The sequence below is a fragment of the Bombus pascuorum genome, chromosome 8, assembly GCF_905332965.1.
Source record: "Bombus pascuorum chromosome 8, iyBomPasc1.1, whole genome shotgun sequence".
NCBI classification, from domain to species: domain Eukaryota; kingdom Metazoa; phylum Arthropoda; class Insecta; order Hymenoptera; family Apidae; genus Bombus; species Bombus pascuorum.
The window spans coordinates 16,355,944-16,373,767 of record NC_083495.1 but is presented as its reverse complement, the minus strand read 5'-3'; the positions used below and the strand labels follow the sequence as shown (position 1 = coordinate 16,373,767).

The 17,824-nt window shown below is 33.1% G+C and overlaps 1 protein-coding gene and 1 long non-coding RNA gene across 2 annotated transcripts; both read right to left on the bottom strand.

Annotated features, from left to right (window-relative positions):
- Positions 1 to 733: 733 nt before the first annotated feature.
- Positions 734 to 12,576, bottom strand: LOC132909869 (collagen alpha-1(I) chain-like). Its single transcript, XM_060965022.1, has 28 exons — positions 11,971 to 12,576; positions 9,817 to 9,873; positions 9,461 to 9,559; positions 9,040 to 9,089; positions 8,898 to 8,963; positions 8,608 to 8,721; positions 8,254 to 8,392; positions 8,042 to 8,166; positions 7,771 to 7,977; positions 7,560 to 7,658; positions 6,909 to 7,017; positions 6,495 to 6,682; positions 6,173 to 6,389; positions 5,869 to 5,957; positions 5,386 to 5,547; positions 5,133 to 5,294; positions 4,637 to 4,834; positions 4,352 to 4,496; positions 4,018 to 4,278; positions 3,797 to 3,930; positions 3,381 to 3,650; positions 3,063 to 3,278; positions 2,848 to 2,937; positions 2,320 to 2,701; positions 1,975 to 2,193; positions 1,696 to 1,868; positions 1,378 to 1,599; positions 734 to 1,286 (listed from the first exon to the last, which is right to left on the bottom strand). The coding sequence occupies exons 1-28, from the start codon at positions 12,155 to 12,157 to the stop codon at positions 1,140 to 1,142; spliced, it is 4,527 nt and encodes a 1,508-aa protein (XP_060821005.1). The 5' UTR covers positions 12,158 to 12,576; the 3' UTR covers positions 734 to 1,139.
- A 1,927-nt stretch (positions 12,577 to 14,503) lies between these two features.
- Positions 14,504 to 17,615, bottom strand: LOC132910085 (uncharacterized). Its single transcript, XR_009658681.1, has 2 exons — positions 16,494 to 17,615; positions 14,504 to 16,151 (listed from the first exon to the last, which is right to left on the bottom strand). It is a non-coding gene; the product is annotated as an uncharacterized LOC132910085 (long non-coding RNA).
- Positions 17,616 to 17,824: the final 209 nt, after the last annotated feature.

The following is a 17,824-nucleotide window of genomic DNA, read 5'->3' as shown; positions in this document are numbered from 1 at the left end:
GGTAACCACAACAAGCCTTGTTTGTACTTAGAAGAAATAAGTAAACGAAATTCTACACATTTTTTAAATATAATTTGTGAGATATTTAATTGAGTATGTGCATATTTAGTATATCTATGTAACACAATTATTATTAAATATAAAGTATTATGGAAAAAGAAACTACTTTTAAAATTACAGAAAGTTAAATAAAAATGAATAAATCAATTTAAGAAAATAATTTATTAGGCTTTAATAACTGACTTTTAATTTTTCTATATTCATAAATATTTTATAATTAGTTAAATCAACTTTTATATACACATATGTCAGCGTAGCTCATTTTATAATAACGCAGGATTTCTTTAAATACTAGGATTTGGGAAATAATATTACTTAAGATTGTATTATTTTAATGTACGATCACACTGAATATAAATTATTTTGTAAACTGATTTATAAATCCACAAAAAATAAGATTAGATGATATTTTAATAATCTTAAAATATATGAAAGCAATAGGTAGTATTTAATTTAATAGTACAAAATACATGTAAAAAGTTTAAGCTAATATAAGACATCTTATAAAAAAGAGTTAAAATAATGATTGTAATACTAATATAACATAAAGGTTAAAATTAAAATTAGATTAGAAGGTTAAAATTTTTATTAAATAGATATGTTATAATTTTCAGGCTTTTATATAAAGAATTTAATTAAACTTATGTTTTAAATCAGTAATTATTCGCATTATTTTATTTCATGAAAATGTAGCAATATTTTAATTTGTCATCAAGACTAATATGTAAAATAGTTTTGCTTATAACAAGAGTAGTTTGATAGTATGGAAAAAGGGGATATATATATATTATCTAGGACTAATTATTTTAAACATCTAAATTATTAAATGACTATTGACATATTTAGTACATGAAGTTATATCTGTGTTAATACATACAAATTATAATAATATTTTATTTATGTAATTTATGAAAAAATAAAAAACTAGTAACTAATATACATACTACAATATTTGAACTGTTAAAAAATTCAAATTTTCATATACTATATATGTACATATACGTGGAAATGTTTGAGTAAAGAAAATATTTCAATTATGTAATGATAATATAAAAATGTATTTATATAATTTCAATTTATTATTCATAACAAACAGTACCGATTTCAATAGAAAAGCTTTGATCTGGTTTTCCAATATCTCGTAAGGCCACATCTATTATAGGTAGTCTTACAGGCTTATCAGTTTCATATGAAATTACTGTTTTACCCCATTGTCCATTATATGTCTGTAAAGATATTGTCATAAATGTTATAATGTTTTAATGTTAAATATTTTGCAAGGTTAACAAATCATCATTTAAATAATACAAAACTTACTCTACATTCATCAGTTATCATTTCATATCTTAGACGTTGATTTCCACGTGGTGTTAATTCTACATCATTCCAGGTTAAAAATTTCATACCTTTTCTATACGTCTTTCGCTCAGAATCAAAATAGCCTATGCTATTTTTACAGTGATATATTATATTTTGGTATGCATGTCTCGATAGAAGTTGCAAAAAGCCAATTTGATTACTATCTGCTTTATATGTAATCTATATATTATGGATATTAAAAATGTATAGAACAATAAATTGATTCATCATATTGAACATGTATACTATTACGCAACAACAGTAAAAAATTGTTACCTTCATTCCATTTTCTATTTCGCTTAACCAAGTTTCTGGTTGATCAGTAATATAGTTAATTTCTGGGGAACGTACAGGATTAGGCAATAAACATGTTGCACGTTTCTTAGCATCGCAGTACACTAAAATTGCATCTCTTGTATCACCTTCATTAGGATCAATCCAATATTCTCCTATGATAGGATAATATTTTCAGTAAATAAATTCATATTTCCTAAAATGAATTACTGAAAGAAATAGTTGCAGTATTAAACATTATTTCTCTACTTATAAACTGACCAGAAAGTTTATCTGGATAAGCAGTATAAAGGTCCCTGCAAGTTTTGGCTGGTGAACTTTTTCCACCATCTGGTTTTACAAATTTCTGGAATGATGATTTCAATTGTTTATATGCTTTCAAAATGAGTTCTTTCCTTTCTTCTTCTGTCATGTCTTGACTAAACATTCTAGGTGGTTCATCACCAACTAATGGATCTGGTCCTTTAGTTTGACCTTGCCCTATTCATATAATAATATGATTAATTCCATGATATGGAACAATATTTAATAATATTTAATAATAATAGTGAGTATAATATAAAATTATAAAGTAATTTCATGGTTTAGAAAAATTATAATAATCACCTAAAAGTGCAGCTAAAGAAGCAGCATCATATCCTAATCCAAGTTCACCGGGTGGACCTGGAGGCCCTGGAGGACCAGGAGGACCTGGTGGTCCATGGCGACCTTCTTCACCTGAAGGACCTTTTGGTCCTGGATTGCCAGTTAATCCAATTGGCCCAGGGCTGCCATCTCGTCCAGGACTACCTCTAGGTCCAGATTCGCCATCTTTCCCAGGTAGCCCAGGAAGTCCAGGTATTCCTTTCTCCCCTGGTAGACCAGTAGGCCCAGGTAAACCTTGTAAACCAGTAAATCCTCGATGGCCTTTCGCACCCTTCTGGCCTTCTTCTCCGCGATCACCTTTAGGACCTTCCAATCCTATAGGCCCTGGTTTCCCTCTAGGTCCCTAATTGTAGAAATAGTATTATTTGACTTTTTTTATTTCAGTTATTTTAAAGTCACAATAAAAATACATACCAATTTTAATTATAACTATTATAAATTATTATCATGTATCATGTATACATAAATAATATGAATGATGAAACTAACTTGCTGTCCTTCTACACCTTGTGGTCCTGTTTCGCCCTTTGGTCCTCTTTCTCCAGTTGATCCTGGAGCACCTGCTTGGCCAGGTGGTCCCTAGTTACCAAAGTGTACATGATGCTCATATATAGCTATATACATAACTGTTTTACATTATTAATATTTTATATTTAAGTCTTTTTATTGTAATTTATAAAAAATACACTATAGTCATATCTTACGGGTAAACCAGGAGAGCCGGGCAATCCCGTTTGTCCTACCGCTCCCGGTGGTCCTTTATCTCCAGGACGACCTGCTATTCCAGGTGGTCCAGGTTTACCACTGGGCCCTTCTGCTCCAATTTCTCCTGATGGTCCATGTGGTCCAATTGGTCCAACTTGTCCAGGAGGTCCAGGTGGACCTTCTGGTCCAGGTTTCCCAGATACACCAGATTCACCCTGTTATATTACATTAAATAAAGTATAAATTATTTGCAATTCATAATTTAATATAAGTAGATTTATGTACATTTCACAAGATAAAGAGATAGTTGAACTTACAGGTGCTCCTCGTATTCCTCTAGCGCCTATTGGTCCAGACGGGCCTGGTAAACCAGGTAATCCTCTTTCACCAGGAGAGCCTTGAGGACCTTGAGGGCCAGGAGTACCTGGTGGTCCTTGAGAACCACTCTCGCCTTTATTCCCATCTGCACCAGGTGAACCTGGATTCCCAATAGGTCCGGGATTTCCGGCTCGTCCTGTTTCTCCGATATTACCTTTACTACCTGGTAACCCAGGCGGTCCTGATGGTCCTATTGCCCCTGGCGGGCCCTATACAGATTTAAGATTATTAGTTCAATTATATTAATATTTTACGCTTTGTCTGTAACAAAATAGTGTAATATATTAGTAAGTAAATATTCTCTAATATTTATGATAATTTAAACAATATTCCTCGATAATAAAATGAAACATACCGTTGCACCAACGATTCCTGGTACTCCTGGTGGTCCCATAATACCAGGCTCTCCTCTAGCACCTGGTTCTCCTCGTACTCCTTTAGCTCCCGTCAAACCAACTAGACCTTGTGGTCCAGTTTCACCTGGGCTACCTGTAAAATTTATGTTAGAAGCATATATTTACAAAAGATGTCAAATTTGATATGTTTTTATTTCATTTAGTACATGTTAATTATTACCAGCTAGACCAGGATTTCCTTGATCTCCTTTTAAACCTGGATAACCACGGTCACCCTTTAATCCTGGTAAACCAATGAGTCCTTGTGGTCCTGGGAAGCCTTGCAGTCCTTGTAATCCTTGGGGTCCTCTTTCTCCTGGATTGCCAGGAGCACCTACCTCTCCTGGAGGTCCAGGTAATCCAGGATCGCCTCGTTCTGCTGGTTCACCCGGCGGTCCCGGTGAGCCAATTTGACCTTGTGGTCCACGCTCTCCAATCCGTCCTATAACAGAATATGTCTACGTTATATATCTTTTTAAGGTAATAAGTATATTAATTTTTTTGTAATGTACAACCTGGAGGTCCTTCAGGGCCAGGCGGTCCGCTAGATCCTCTTTCTCCTTTTGGACCTGACTCTCCCGTAGCTCCTCGTAAGCCAGGCAATCCTACTAATCCAGGTGGTCCTGAAATTCCTCGATCTCCTTTTGCTCCAGGTAATCCCTGAAATATAACACTTTATGTAAAATCATATAAACAAATAATGTGTTAAAAATTAAGAACTTTTTATGCGAAAAGTAATTTCTAGTAGTTTATGTTGAATAGATTTAAAATTAACATATACAATATCTAAAAACGCTTACGGGCGGTCCATCTAATCCTTGTGCACCTGGTTCTCCTCTTGGTCCTGTTAATCCTGGTCCTCCTGGTGTACCTCTTTCACCAGGAAATCCTCGTTCACCTCTATTTCCAGGAATACCTGGTGGACCAGGTGGTCCTTGAACACCTGATTCTCCATCTTTTCCTGGTGTTCCTGGATTACCAGTAACGCCCGGAAAACCCTAATTACATAATCAAATTATGTAATAAAATTATACTGCCTCTTTATTATTTTTACGCCCATTTTATAAATATGTTTTACATTTAAAGCAATTATTTTCAAAACCAATATTCATTGTTGAAAGATTGGGTAGCGGAAAGAGTGGAATATGCAAGTCTGATTGTAGGTCTACGTGTATTTTTCTTCATTTTATACGTATCTTTATCAATAGAATCGAATAAAGCAATAATGACCGATACATGAACTTCAGAACATATAACTCTGTGTTTATTACATATTTTCGAACGTTTAAGATATACCTGAAAACCTCTAGGACCTGGAGATCCTGGAGGTCCCCGTTCACCATCTATTCCTGATGGTCCAGGTGAACCTTGAGGTCCTGGTGCTCCTTCCTTTCCCGTATCACCTCTAGGACCAGGTGGTCCAGGATTTCCTGGCTCACCAGCTTTTCCTGGTTCACCCTTTTAACGAGTACATTTTCCGTAAAAACATTAATTTCGCATACTTATATTATTATTATATTAAAAACAACAAAAATACAAATATTGATACCGGATATCCCTTTTCTCCTGGGAGACCTATTGGACCAGGTAAACCTTGTAATCCAGCTGGACCTTGTTCACCTGGTTTTCCATCAGCACCTTGAATTCCTCGGTCTCCTGGGTTTCCTGGTTTCCCGGGAGCACCAGGGCGACCCATTAAACCACGTGTACCCTGTAATATTTTATTTCAACTATTTCTCTCTCTGTATAATTTAAATTATTTATTAGAATACTAGTTAGGATAGTAATACTATAAATGCTAATATTTGGAAAATTACAAAAGGTAGTTAGATATTCTAATATATGTTTCTTAAAATATAAAGCATAAGTACAAAGTAAAATTGTAGTACTAGCACATATAATTAACTAAGTGTGGATCATTAGAAAAAATATTATATCTTTTAGTTCCTCAAAAAATAAATATTAAACTCATATTTAACATTTTAATTAAATGTTATTTTCCTGTATTTTTAAAATAATTATGGACAGAAACCTGTAAACCGGGAGATCCTGGGCGACCAGGATCTCCGTTAGCTCCTCTGAGCCCCATTGGTCCAATTGGTCCACGATCCCCAGACTGACCTGGAAATAATTATATAAATTATTTTTATTGACATAAATATGTTAACATTAATTATTAATACATCATTATATAGACTGTTTTACCGTTAAAAGTTTTAAATAAGACTTAAAAGATCATGTCCAGAAATTGAAAAAGAATTAAGAATGTATGTTCTTCAAAAATACGTCTTTGATAATAATTTTGACAAGTCATTATGATGTTTATGACGACATACCTTTGGGTCCCATGGGACCATCAGGTCCCGGAAGACCTGGTGCGCCTGGTGCTCCACGTTCTCCGGCAGGACCGGATGTACCAATTGGTCCGCGCATTCCTCTTTTTCCTCGTTTACCCTCGTTCCCAGGAGGACCAGGCAAACCACGTGGCCCTGGAGTTCCTGAATCACCTTTAGCTCCACTATCACCTTTGAATCCTCTTTCACCTGAAAGTCCCTGTGAATTATAATATTTTGGTACATATAATGCAATAAGAAAGATGAAGCACACAATTTAAAACTTTAAGAGATGAGAAAATAGGAATACAAAAACAATATTTACAGGCATGCCTTTCGCTCCTGGAACACCAGGATTGCCAGGTATTCCAGGTTGTCCGCGAGCTCCAGGGAAACCTGGAGCACCAACTAAACCAGGTGCTCCTGTACTTCCCTTTTCTCCAGGTATTCCATCTTTTCCCTGGGGACCCTGTGGTCCTGATTCACCAGGTTGACCAGGACGACCAGTTTCACCTACGTAGGAAAGAGAATTGAAATATGTTCTTTGAAATATGTAACTTCGAAAATGGTTTCCTAAGATCTCACTTATCAAGTGTATACAAGTAATATTAGGATATTTTGTTGTTTACTTTCAAATTATACAATACTATACGATATTTTTATTTATGGTGCTAAAAGTTTGTTGATTATCTCAAGTCACTTGATCATGGTAAATAATATCTAAAATAAGAAAATATACCTCGGGGGCCTTGTATGCCTTGGCTTCCTTTTGGTCCTTGTGCTCCTTGATCTCCTTTTACACCTGGACTACCTGGAAATCCAGGAGAACCTGGTTTACCTACCGTACCCTATAAAAGTTACATATTTGTTAATACATGGTCGATACCATACAGATGATATTCTCTTTTTCCCTTTTCTTTTTTTTTCGCTTTCCAGAATTTCTAAAATACATCTGGCAAAATACATCTTCAACATTATAGAGTTTTATTTTCGGGATTTAATCTCCAGAAATTTGGGATTCAAATTGTTCTTTCGATCGCTTGATAGCTCCTAATTTTTTCCTTTGGGGAAGTCTCAAAAAGAAGGTACATGCAGATAAACAAAGGATGATTGAGCAGCCGGGGAGAACATTCAAACCAAAATGCAGGAGTTAATGCCAAATGTTTTAACAAAGATCATGCAAAATATTATTAAAACAGGCTAAAAATGGTAGGCATTTATGCATCGTAGTTTTTTACACGTAGCTCAAAAAGATTTCCATGAATTATATTTTACTTTCTTGGAAAGAAATAAATTTTAAATCAAATATTTTTCAAATTATTATTATTTCAAACTCCTTCGCGACTCTTTTGCACCACTCTATATTTGTAATCTTTATTATTCTACTTACAGGTTGACCAGGGGGCCCAGCAATACCATCCACTCCTCTAATTCCCGGAGGTCCAGGAGGACCTTCTCTACCTCTTTCACCACGTGGACCTGCAGGGCCCTATTTAATTATTAGATATCTAATAAATTACTGTTTTTATATCATTAAAATATATGATTACAATTTAGAAAATGTAGTTTTATTTATGTGAATATGAATATTTAATATTTACCATCGGGCCTAGATGTCCCATCGGTCCAGGTACGCCCATGGATCCTTTTTCACCAGATACACCTTGTTCTCCTTTTGCACCATCTAACCCTGGAAAACCTCGGTGTCCTTTTACACCAGGAAGACCAGGCATCCCCGGTAGACCTCTTGGTCCGACTGGACCAACCGATCCTGGAGGACCAGGTTCTCCATCTTCACCGGTATTACCCTAATAATAACATATACTTTTATCTAACTCTAATATTAATAATTTAGTTAACATGTATACATACATCCTTTCCCGGTAAACCAGCTAATCCTCTGGGACCTGGCGCTCCTGGAGGACCCAAAGTACCAGGTTCACCAGGTTCTCCTCGTACTCCTTGAAAACCCTGCGGTCCGGGTGGTCCAGGTGGACCTATTACAATTTGGAAAATATCGAATAGACGCCTAACAATTGAGAATAAAAATAGAAATACATAATTAGTAAAGCGAGTATAATGACCTGATGGACCACGCGGTCCGATAGGACCAGTTTGCATTTGTAAATAGGCTTCTGGACCATACAAAGGTGCTGCTGCTCCCGTCGGTCCTTTATCTTGATTTGCTTGAGATAAAGCTAATTGTTGATAATACATTGATACCTGTTAATAACAATTTAGTTTAAATCTAATATTCGCTAGAGTATTACAAATGTTAACACTAACAGCGATAATTCACTGCTGTGTACGTTGTAATATTCAACATCATTTTGTTAATAATCTATATTAAACTATATCTATATTAATTTATACATTAATAATAATCAGATTCAAATAATAAATTTTAGATAGAAATAAATGTTAATGACGCTACTTACGTCAGGTATAGGCCCTGGTGGCCCCGGAGGTCCCGGAATTCCCGGAGATCCAGGATGTCCTGGAAATCCAGTATCTCCCGGACGACCCATATCTCCAGGTCGACCAGGTTCCCCCTAATTTATGAAGACGATAAAAATTATTATTGGAACATAGCATATTGTTATGTCTCATTTTTCATAAAAGATTTTATGAAGAATTCACACTCTAATGACAAAGTATATACATATGTGCCATTGATGATATATCGGTTACAAATGTAAAATATGTATGTTTTTGTAATAATATTTACCCTGGGTCCAGGAACAGCGACCGCGCTAATCACGTTACTTTCACCAGGAACAATCTCTGTCGGTGACTAGCAATATAAATAAATTATATTTATTATTATATATATGCACAACTTCGTAGTATGTTTTGAATTTCATACTTACTGCATGATTTTGTTCTGGTGTTGTTTGCACTTCGTTTGGTAATATACCGACTACGACATTCCAAATGAATCAGTGTTTAGAAAAATATTAGCTACATGATTACATCTATTTAATCATCCATCATGGATACATAATAAGAAATATGTTTGATATCCAATGACGCAATACATCATTGTTTGTTAAATGTTGAAAGCATAATGCTTGTTAGCGCATAAAAAGTTATTACAAACGAATCATGTACTGTACGATAAAAATTATCAATAGCTTGCGGATTCTTATGAAAATTCATATTTTTGACTCTTACAGATGCCAACATTTCGTACAAAATGATAGTACAAAATATAATAATTACTTGACAGCACATAATATTTATTATGAACTTGCAGTCGATAAATTATATGCATATTAAAGTACTAAATACCTTGACTGAAAGTTCGAATTGTCGCTTGCGTTGGTACATCTGTAGACAGTCCAGGTCTGTAGAAAGTTTGCAATGTCTCCGTCGGTAATTCACCCCTACCTTAAGATAACATAATATAAATGACGTAGTTAACGTTTTGTCACTATTTTTTATCGGCGTTATATCGTTATCTTTCGTTGATATTTAATTTGTTACCTTTTATAATCATACACAATTTTGTCGCTATCTATTTTAAACAATTTCCTATTCTTCTATGAAAATTCAGTCATATATGATTCCTTTTCTTATTTACTTTTATACAACGCATATTTCTGCGTGTATTTCGTTACGGATGCTTTCTTACATATTGTACGTACTTGCAGTATTGACGCTAGATGTAACAGGTAGTGATGGCGCAGTTGTAGTTGTAGTTTCTAAACACAAATATTATTAAAATATAAATATTGTATAAGGTATATAATAAAATATTAATATTATAAAATAGAAAATAGAAAATTATAGAATAAGAATAAGATAGACTCGAACAGGTACTCGTGACATACGAATGCTCGGACAACTCGATGTTTTCGAACAGTTTGACAGTAAGTGGAAATATTACTATAATACTTGTTAAACGAGTAAAAAGCTAATACGACTGGAATATACATCGAGATGCGTTTCGCTTAATAGACTACGATAAAAATCTTAATTGTTGATTTTTATCAGTTAATGTAATTGATTAATTGAATTACGCGAAGCGCTAAAACAAGCATCTGATCCAAAGCTTCCGGTGTTACTTGCATGGTTATTAATACTTCCTTTAATTGCTTCGCAACGACATAGGAAATAACCTCTTACAATAACGAAGAACTGTTAGGTAATTTCATAGCATATCTAAAGCATAATAATCATCACTATTGGCAATTGTCGTTTTCTGTATGTATTCTATATACTACGAAATGAACGTGTTATACGTTCTCACGTGGGAATTGAAATTAATATAAGAAGTTTACAGAATTATTACACTTATCAAACCTAAAAATTTGGAATCATTTATCATTGTATAAATGTATTAAATTTTCAGCTAGAACAATGGTTTTTTTTACTGGTTTTCTATCAAATTCACTATGCAAGATATGATAAAGTAGCTGTTACAACGAGACAGAAATTTATTTTATGTATAAAAATAAATCAAAAATATAAAATAAATTCTCCTCGTTCGTTAGCTTTTGAGAAAAATCATAAGAACTTCTCTACATTATGATTTACATTTTATTATGAATTGTATATCATGAACTATATAAATACATTAATTTTGCTTGAATTTGCATGTTCATATAAATCGGATTTTACTTTTCAGGATCATGATAGTGGAATAATTTACGTAGAAGATGAAACGTAAGTCTCTGGCAAATAAAGAATCATATGGACTTGTCGGGTGATTAGAGGTTAAACTACATAGAGACAGCGTGAGGCAGACTCGCGAGGCTGCTAAGGATTGTCGGTTTTTTGACGAGATCAAAGGTGCCTCGCAGTTTTAACTACGTAATCTACATACAGACAGTGCGAGGAACGCATATAGCTTTTATACGTAGCTTTATAGCGTCACTTTGAATTCATCGAGCAAAGATTCGTAGGTGTCAGATATCGATGCAGATGTTAATTTCATCCCCATAAATATCACATAGAAAGACTCACTTCTAACATTAATTACAATACATGTATGTACGTATATTAAAAACAAGCGACAGAAATCATTAAAAAATCAATTTTTCTATATTTCACTATTAACGTGTTATTACAAATGTTAATGAACAATTGAAAATGGTAGAATTAAAGAAACGAATAGTGTAACGAATTACATTAAACGAGTAAACTTTCACGTTCTTTTCTATAGCATCGTCTTCCTCCTTAAGGTTGATCGTTTATAAAACTCATAAATATAAAAGATAATAGCTAACATCAAATTAACAAATCGTATCTGTTGCAGGGAATAAGTTCTTTATCTAAAGAAAACTTTGTTGCTCATTTTGTGAGACATAATTTCGAAACAAAATGAAATCATTGCAAGTCGAATCCACCGTGAATCGTATTTACTCGTATGTTTCTTAAAAAGCAAGCGATCACCGACTCTTACGCGCACCATAATATTCTTATTTTAATCATCGTGATGTTCGACTTCGTATAATAGAGAAGAAAACTCTGAAAGGAATTAGAACAACATACCTAAAGATCAATTTCACATTTATAGTATTCTTAGAATCATAGCATTTTTCAAAATATACGTTCTACGATAATAACTCCGTTAAAACAGATCAATTAAAATACATGTTCTCTGATTTAATGACTAAAAAGTGGTACACACGATGCAGTTACTGCACTTGCTAAAGAGATTAAATTAATTCGAACAAATTGCGTTAATATTTGTAACTTAACATAGATATAGCTCGATGCACGATTCTATCTTACAAATATAATTTGCATATATATTATAAAAAGGGTAGAAAAAATAAGTGTAAGATAATATTCACCATTTCTATCATCGTAGTCATCGTAACCCTCGTAATAGTCGTAATCGTAATCACCATTCGCGGCTTGTTGAGCTTGCAGCGGCTTGGACCGTTGTTTCCTGAGTTTGGTCCGTATGGAATGAACCTGCGGCAAAAGAAGTTGGATGACGGCGAACGCCGCGGCTAACCGAAGGGCCTTCGGCCCCATGAGCAACTATGACGATAGCCAGTAACGTGATCCTAGAGCCAACTCGTCTTCGTCTGAAGCTGAGGACAACTAGACTTACGACAACTGGCGTATCATTTATTTAGCAGATGCTTTGTAACTCAGGGGAGGTCATCATCCTCCGTTTTACGATCTACATGCAGTCCTCCCACTGTCTTGATTCGATCTCATCCCTTCTCTTTGATCCCTTTCCTTCGATGTCATTTTTCTCTTCTATCCTCTTGTGTTTCTCATCGGAAACCGCGATCCTCTTCTTTTCTCCACATTCACGCCAACACACAGGGGTGAAACGTTATCACGAAGAATGACGAAATCAAGCAACGTTCGTTAAATTAATTATTAACTTTACATACACGTATCCATGCTCATTCGAACTTAAAACGTTTTGTAACTTTGGAATTTTTTAAGTATACAAAGGACATTTTTTGATTTTCAAAGACATTTTTGTTTGAATTTAATATTCGTACGATTTATAGAAATACCACCATTATACAACCCTAATGCCGTTACTTGAAAATCTTTGTATTTTCTGAATTACGAGAAAATATTGTTTTTAGCTTGTTTTAACATTTGCGATTAATAAGTAGAAAGAAAAAAGAGAATATGTCAGCAAACGTAATTCAAAATTGACGTACCACTTATTTCAACACGATTGCGAAGGAAAGTCAGTAGTTACATATCGCTTCTTTTGTATGTATATGTCTATTTCATCCTAGATCCGTTTTACGAAATGGAGAGGTCATCACCCTTTACTAAGAAACTGCATGTGTCTTTTATTGCGATGATCGAGTACGCACGCCACTTATTTTCTTCTGTTAAATATGCTTTTAATTTTATCCGCAGTGCTTTCGCGTATAATAAAAACGAGGGCAATAAGAAAGAAACAGAGTTTTTACGCCTTATAAAATAAAAAGATAATTCTTTCAACAATTTTTATAATTATCTTGCCAGCTATATTCTATATGTACGTGCGACAAAATTGTAAATAAAATAATACGAATTTTAGTTTTAGAGGGCCAACGGAGAAAAGGGGGCAGCGTGTGCTCTTTATCACACTGGTCGTATTAATTTAAATTTAAATTTTCTGAGTTTTGCAGCAGCCATAGGAAATTGAAGCGTACAATTCATTTTTTACAGTTTAATGCATTATATATCGTTTAAAATAAAAAATTATAAATAAAAGTTGAAAATGATGTGAAATAAATTGAAAAAAATACGAAGGTGTGACATTGTATATGGAAAAATAAATTTTAATAAAACTTGGCATTCTCCCCTTTTTCCGTAAACCCTTTATTTATTAATAACGCATATTTTTTCCGTAATAAGAACTAATAGCTAGTAGAATAACCTGTCGTTAACATAAATGACAATTTAATGGCATTTAAATAATTGTTTTACACTCCTATTACGTGTACTTCGCACAATGATTCAAAAATATTATACGCGTATTTAGAATGATTAAAGATGTTCAAATACCCTGTAACAATTCTTTTTTACGTAAATTTAATACGTTATAATACTAATCTTTCTTAAACATAGAAAATCATGTTAGAAAAGAAACAAATTTTTACAGCTTTAAATATACATAGAACTTTTGGGAAATTTCATACTTTTAATTCTGGGAAAATCAAATTATTGCGTTAGGGTAATGCGGGTATTAGGGTAATAGGATATTGCGTGTGTGCGAAAAATAAGTCTTACGCATGAAAAATAATAAATTCAATACCTTGTTTCTTTGTGTAACGATTATCCACTTTTAAATTGAAATACGGAATATTAAATCATTGTTAACATAAGATGTATGTATGTATTTGCGGCCAGAATGTTGCGAAAGCGTGAATTAGAACATAAATTAAACGCGATGTATCATGCTATAATAATATAGCGTTCCCGTTCAATATTCAAGTGGGATAATCAGCTCTGAAGGGGATTTTTTTTGAAAATGTAACACTGCTTATTTCATTTTCTTCTAACAATAAGCAACATTAGCGAATATAATTGAACGTTTGTTAAATTTAAACTACTGTTGCATTAATAAAAATTAGATATAAGTTAAATATATAGTTAACATGTCTTATGTATGTTGAAATGAAAAGGACAATCGACGTAGGTGACATTACTTGAAAAATGACGTTATTTTCATGTTTCCACTTGAAGATTAGAAAACCCGATATATTTAAACTAAAGAAGTAATTCGTGTATTTGTAAATTAAATATATTTATATTTTTATCTTTTGAATATATAATATATAACATTGTGTCATAATAGACACCTTAAAGTACATAAGATTAAATTTGACATAAAGGGCTTAATATTAAGTGTGAATGTAACGTCAAGATGATATTTTATTTAAAAACTTTTTTTAAACATTTGTTTTAATATATGTATATACTGATTATATAGATCTCTGAATACATTCCTTGAAAAATAATGATATATTATTTCATCATTATAATCTAATAAGCATGAATAGTAGCGTAATCGTAGGATATAAGACGTTATAAATACCCATAAATTTAATTTGTTTCATTTCTATCCAAAAATTAATCGATTATCTTCTCATAGTCTATCGGCATTCTCCTTGCCATTAAACTATTTTTAATGTAACTTTTATTTTAAACGGTTCTACGGTTCTACTTTTAACGGTAATAAATTGAGCAAAAATACCTACATGGAAATTCTGTTATATAGATGTATAATTTAACGAATAGAATATTTATTTAGAAATAAAAAAGAAAGATTATTTGCAGTACTTCCATATACTTTACCTAAGTATGCTTCTATGTTAGTTAAAAAAAGGAAATCGTATTATAATCGTGACTAATATCATGTGTTTAAACATTTCATGGATTTGCCATGTATCCAGGAACACTAATTAAGAGGTTATGTAAAATGTAATGTATAATTTTCAATCTTTAACCTAGGTCACGATTGAATACATTAGATAGAAGAAGCTATTTCATTCATTATTTCGCTAAAAATACGACTACACGAACAGTTGATTGACATACTTCGTGATCTTCTAGTTTTTATCGGTTGCAGTTACGATACTATTGTCGATACAGATCACGTCATTTCGACTTAATAAGTTTATTAAACGACAATCATTATTTTGGCCGCATTCCCGGAGCGCGACTTACTTTACAAAGCGTTAACCGTAATAGGCTACATTGACCCAAGTCCCTGTATCGTTGTGTCCGACTATAAATCAGAGTTACCACTATTTCTAATAGTATAACTGGGCCAGTGTGATATTAGTCTGTGTTGTTTTCATAATCTTGCACAATGAACGTTTGCGATAATTCCTATTGTTGAATTTATCAAGCCCGAGTATCTTTGTTAAGCGTCTTTGCATCTGATTTGTAAATTAGAAGTAAGCAAAGTGATTACCTGTCTTGTCATTCTTTCTATACATCAACATAAATTCATCTTCGTGTTACGCAGTTGCTGCACGCTCATTTTCAATTTAAGAATCTAACATATCCCCAAAAAAAGTTTATTAACTTTTAACATATCTAAATTGATAAAGTACAAGGCATTTTAGGGTTGTACGTACTCGTATTAAAGGTATCGCGATGAAAACTGGCGTGAATTCACACATTTGAAGATAATGGCTGTAAGAGAACCTCCAAATTCTCCATATAATTCTCCAAATAATATAACCTGTTTTAGCGCATTTAAAATGCTTGTGTGTTCGCGCCAGCTCTTGTTGACATACCCACACCAGAGAATATAAGACTCTCTTTGTGCGATGGCGATACGATCGCCGCGGACTCCTTTGTACAACTATTTTAAAAAGCTACTTATCCCTCACACACAGTCTTGATGTATCATCCCTTGTAGTTGTCACAGCGCATTCAGTTTCCTGTGTGTTTCCTGTTTTTTCCTCGTCTTGTCGCGCATTCATCTTCGCTGCTCAGCTCCATAAAAATCAATTTTAACCAAACATAGCTTAAAGCCTGACCGAGGATGTACCTATATGGGAAAGAAAATCGGTTCAACGGTTCTCGAGTAGCAAGATAACACACACATAGACAGAGAAACGTTGCGTTTGACAGTTTACAGACTATACACATATACATGATATAGGAAGAGAAGATATGTTTAAAGTTCTGCTGAATTCTATCACAATATTACAGCAGAGGTAAATTCTACAATTGTGGGATAGCATCTAAGCTTCAATTGATATACGAATCAATACGCTGTCGATCAACTTTTAAGCAAATAATTAAATTGTATTATTTGTCGATTCTATAGGAAGATCATAGGCATTATTTTTGACTATTAGATTCTCGTTAATTGATACATTTTACTTACATTCGTGTATGTAAGTATCGTTGCTATAAATTGTCTAATGTTTGAATATTTATGAGTTGTATCGTCAGTTTAGCAATAAATTCTAAGTAATACTCGATAAAGCTGCGAAACAGAACCAGTAGAAATAAAACGAACAAATTATTAAAATCTTATAATTCCTTCTATGGCTGTCATACAGGAATAAATACGTTACATACTTGTTTTAATGGAAACTACGTATAGATCTCGGAATGTTATCTGCATCAGTGTCATCGTCATTGGTGTTCCGATTAAACTACACATTGTATGTACACAGTTGTTTCTGTAGGACATAACGAAGTCGTTAAAAACAAATACTTTCAAATAATTCGATAAAAGAATAAAAATCATATCCTCACAGATTAATTAAAATATGCGTTATGATTATTAATATTACACTTATGAAAACAGAATTCCGAATTTTTCATTTAATGGTAACGTTGTGCTTTAAGCATAAAATGAGGAAGTTTTTTCTCATTTCTCGTGCGACGTAGGATATTCTTCCAGTGAAAATGAATATGCTAAACTTTCTGGATATTCTCTGCTGGTCTAAAAATATGAAAAGATCGATATAAAGAATATAAACTTAAATAAATAATATTGGGACTCGTCAAATTCGTACTGATGTTTTTCAACTGATATTTATGTTTGTACAGGGTGAACCACGAAACATGCTCAGCTTAGATTATTTCATTGTTAGTGGGTGGATTGATAATTTTTTGTCTGGTATAACATGATTCAAGGAGAGCTTTAAAGTGATAAAATAGCAAACTTCTTCTGTCATCTTCCTTTTCCAAGTTTTCAGTCATCTTCAGTTTTTAATAGGTAAAGTTTCCTTACATCTATCTTTTAGCCAACACTGAAACGAATTAGACAAACATAGTAACAAATATTCCGAATGTCATAATCTTCTCTTCTACGTCTTGTACGAGGTAAGTTGCCGCCCATGTATCGTTCGATTTGAGGATCCCTGTGCACCCCGTTGCTTACACTAACCTACCTTCATTCGTGTAAGGAGGTTTGCTCGCGCACAGGGATACTTCGGCTAATTTTTAATTATCAGTAACTAAAAAACAAAGCCAAAAACGCAATCTTTTAATTCTTGATTTTTCAAAGCTTAATAAAATATCGTTACTTCACATTTTGTACAAAGGATAGACATTTAAAAACTAACAAACAGTATATTATAATAAAATTGTTTATCCTAGAAAGGTACATGTTTACAGACTTACAATATAAAAATTATAATTTTTTTAAACATTTTATATACTTAACTTAAAAATTGACATATTATTTTAATTTAATAGATAATC

Coding starts and splice junctions, on each gene's coding strand:
- LOC132909869 (XM_060965022.1), bottom strand. CDS start 12,157: ATGGGGCCGAAGGCCCTTCGGTTAGCCGCGGCGTTCGCCGTCATCCAA. Junction 2,938..3,062: donor CCGGCTCTCCTGGTTTACCC/GTAAGATATGAC, acceptor TTTGGTAACTAG/GGACCACCTGGCCAAGCAGG. Junction 1,869..1,974: donor TTATCCAGATAAACTTTCTG/GTCAGTTTATAA, acceptor ATCCTATCATAG/GAGAATATTGGATTGATCCT.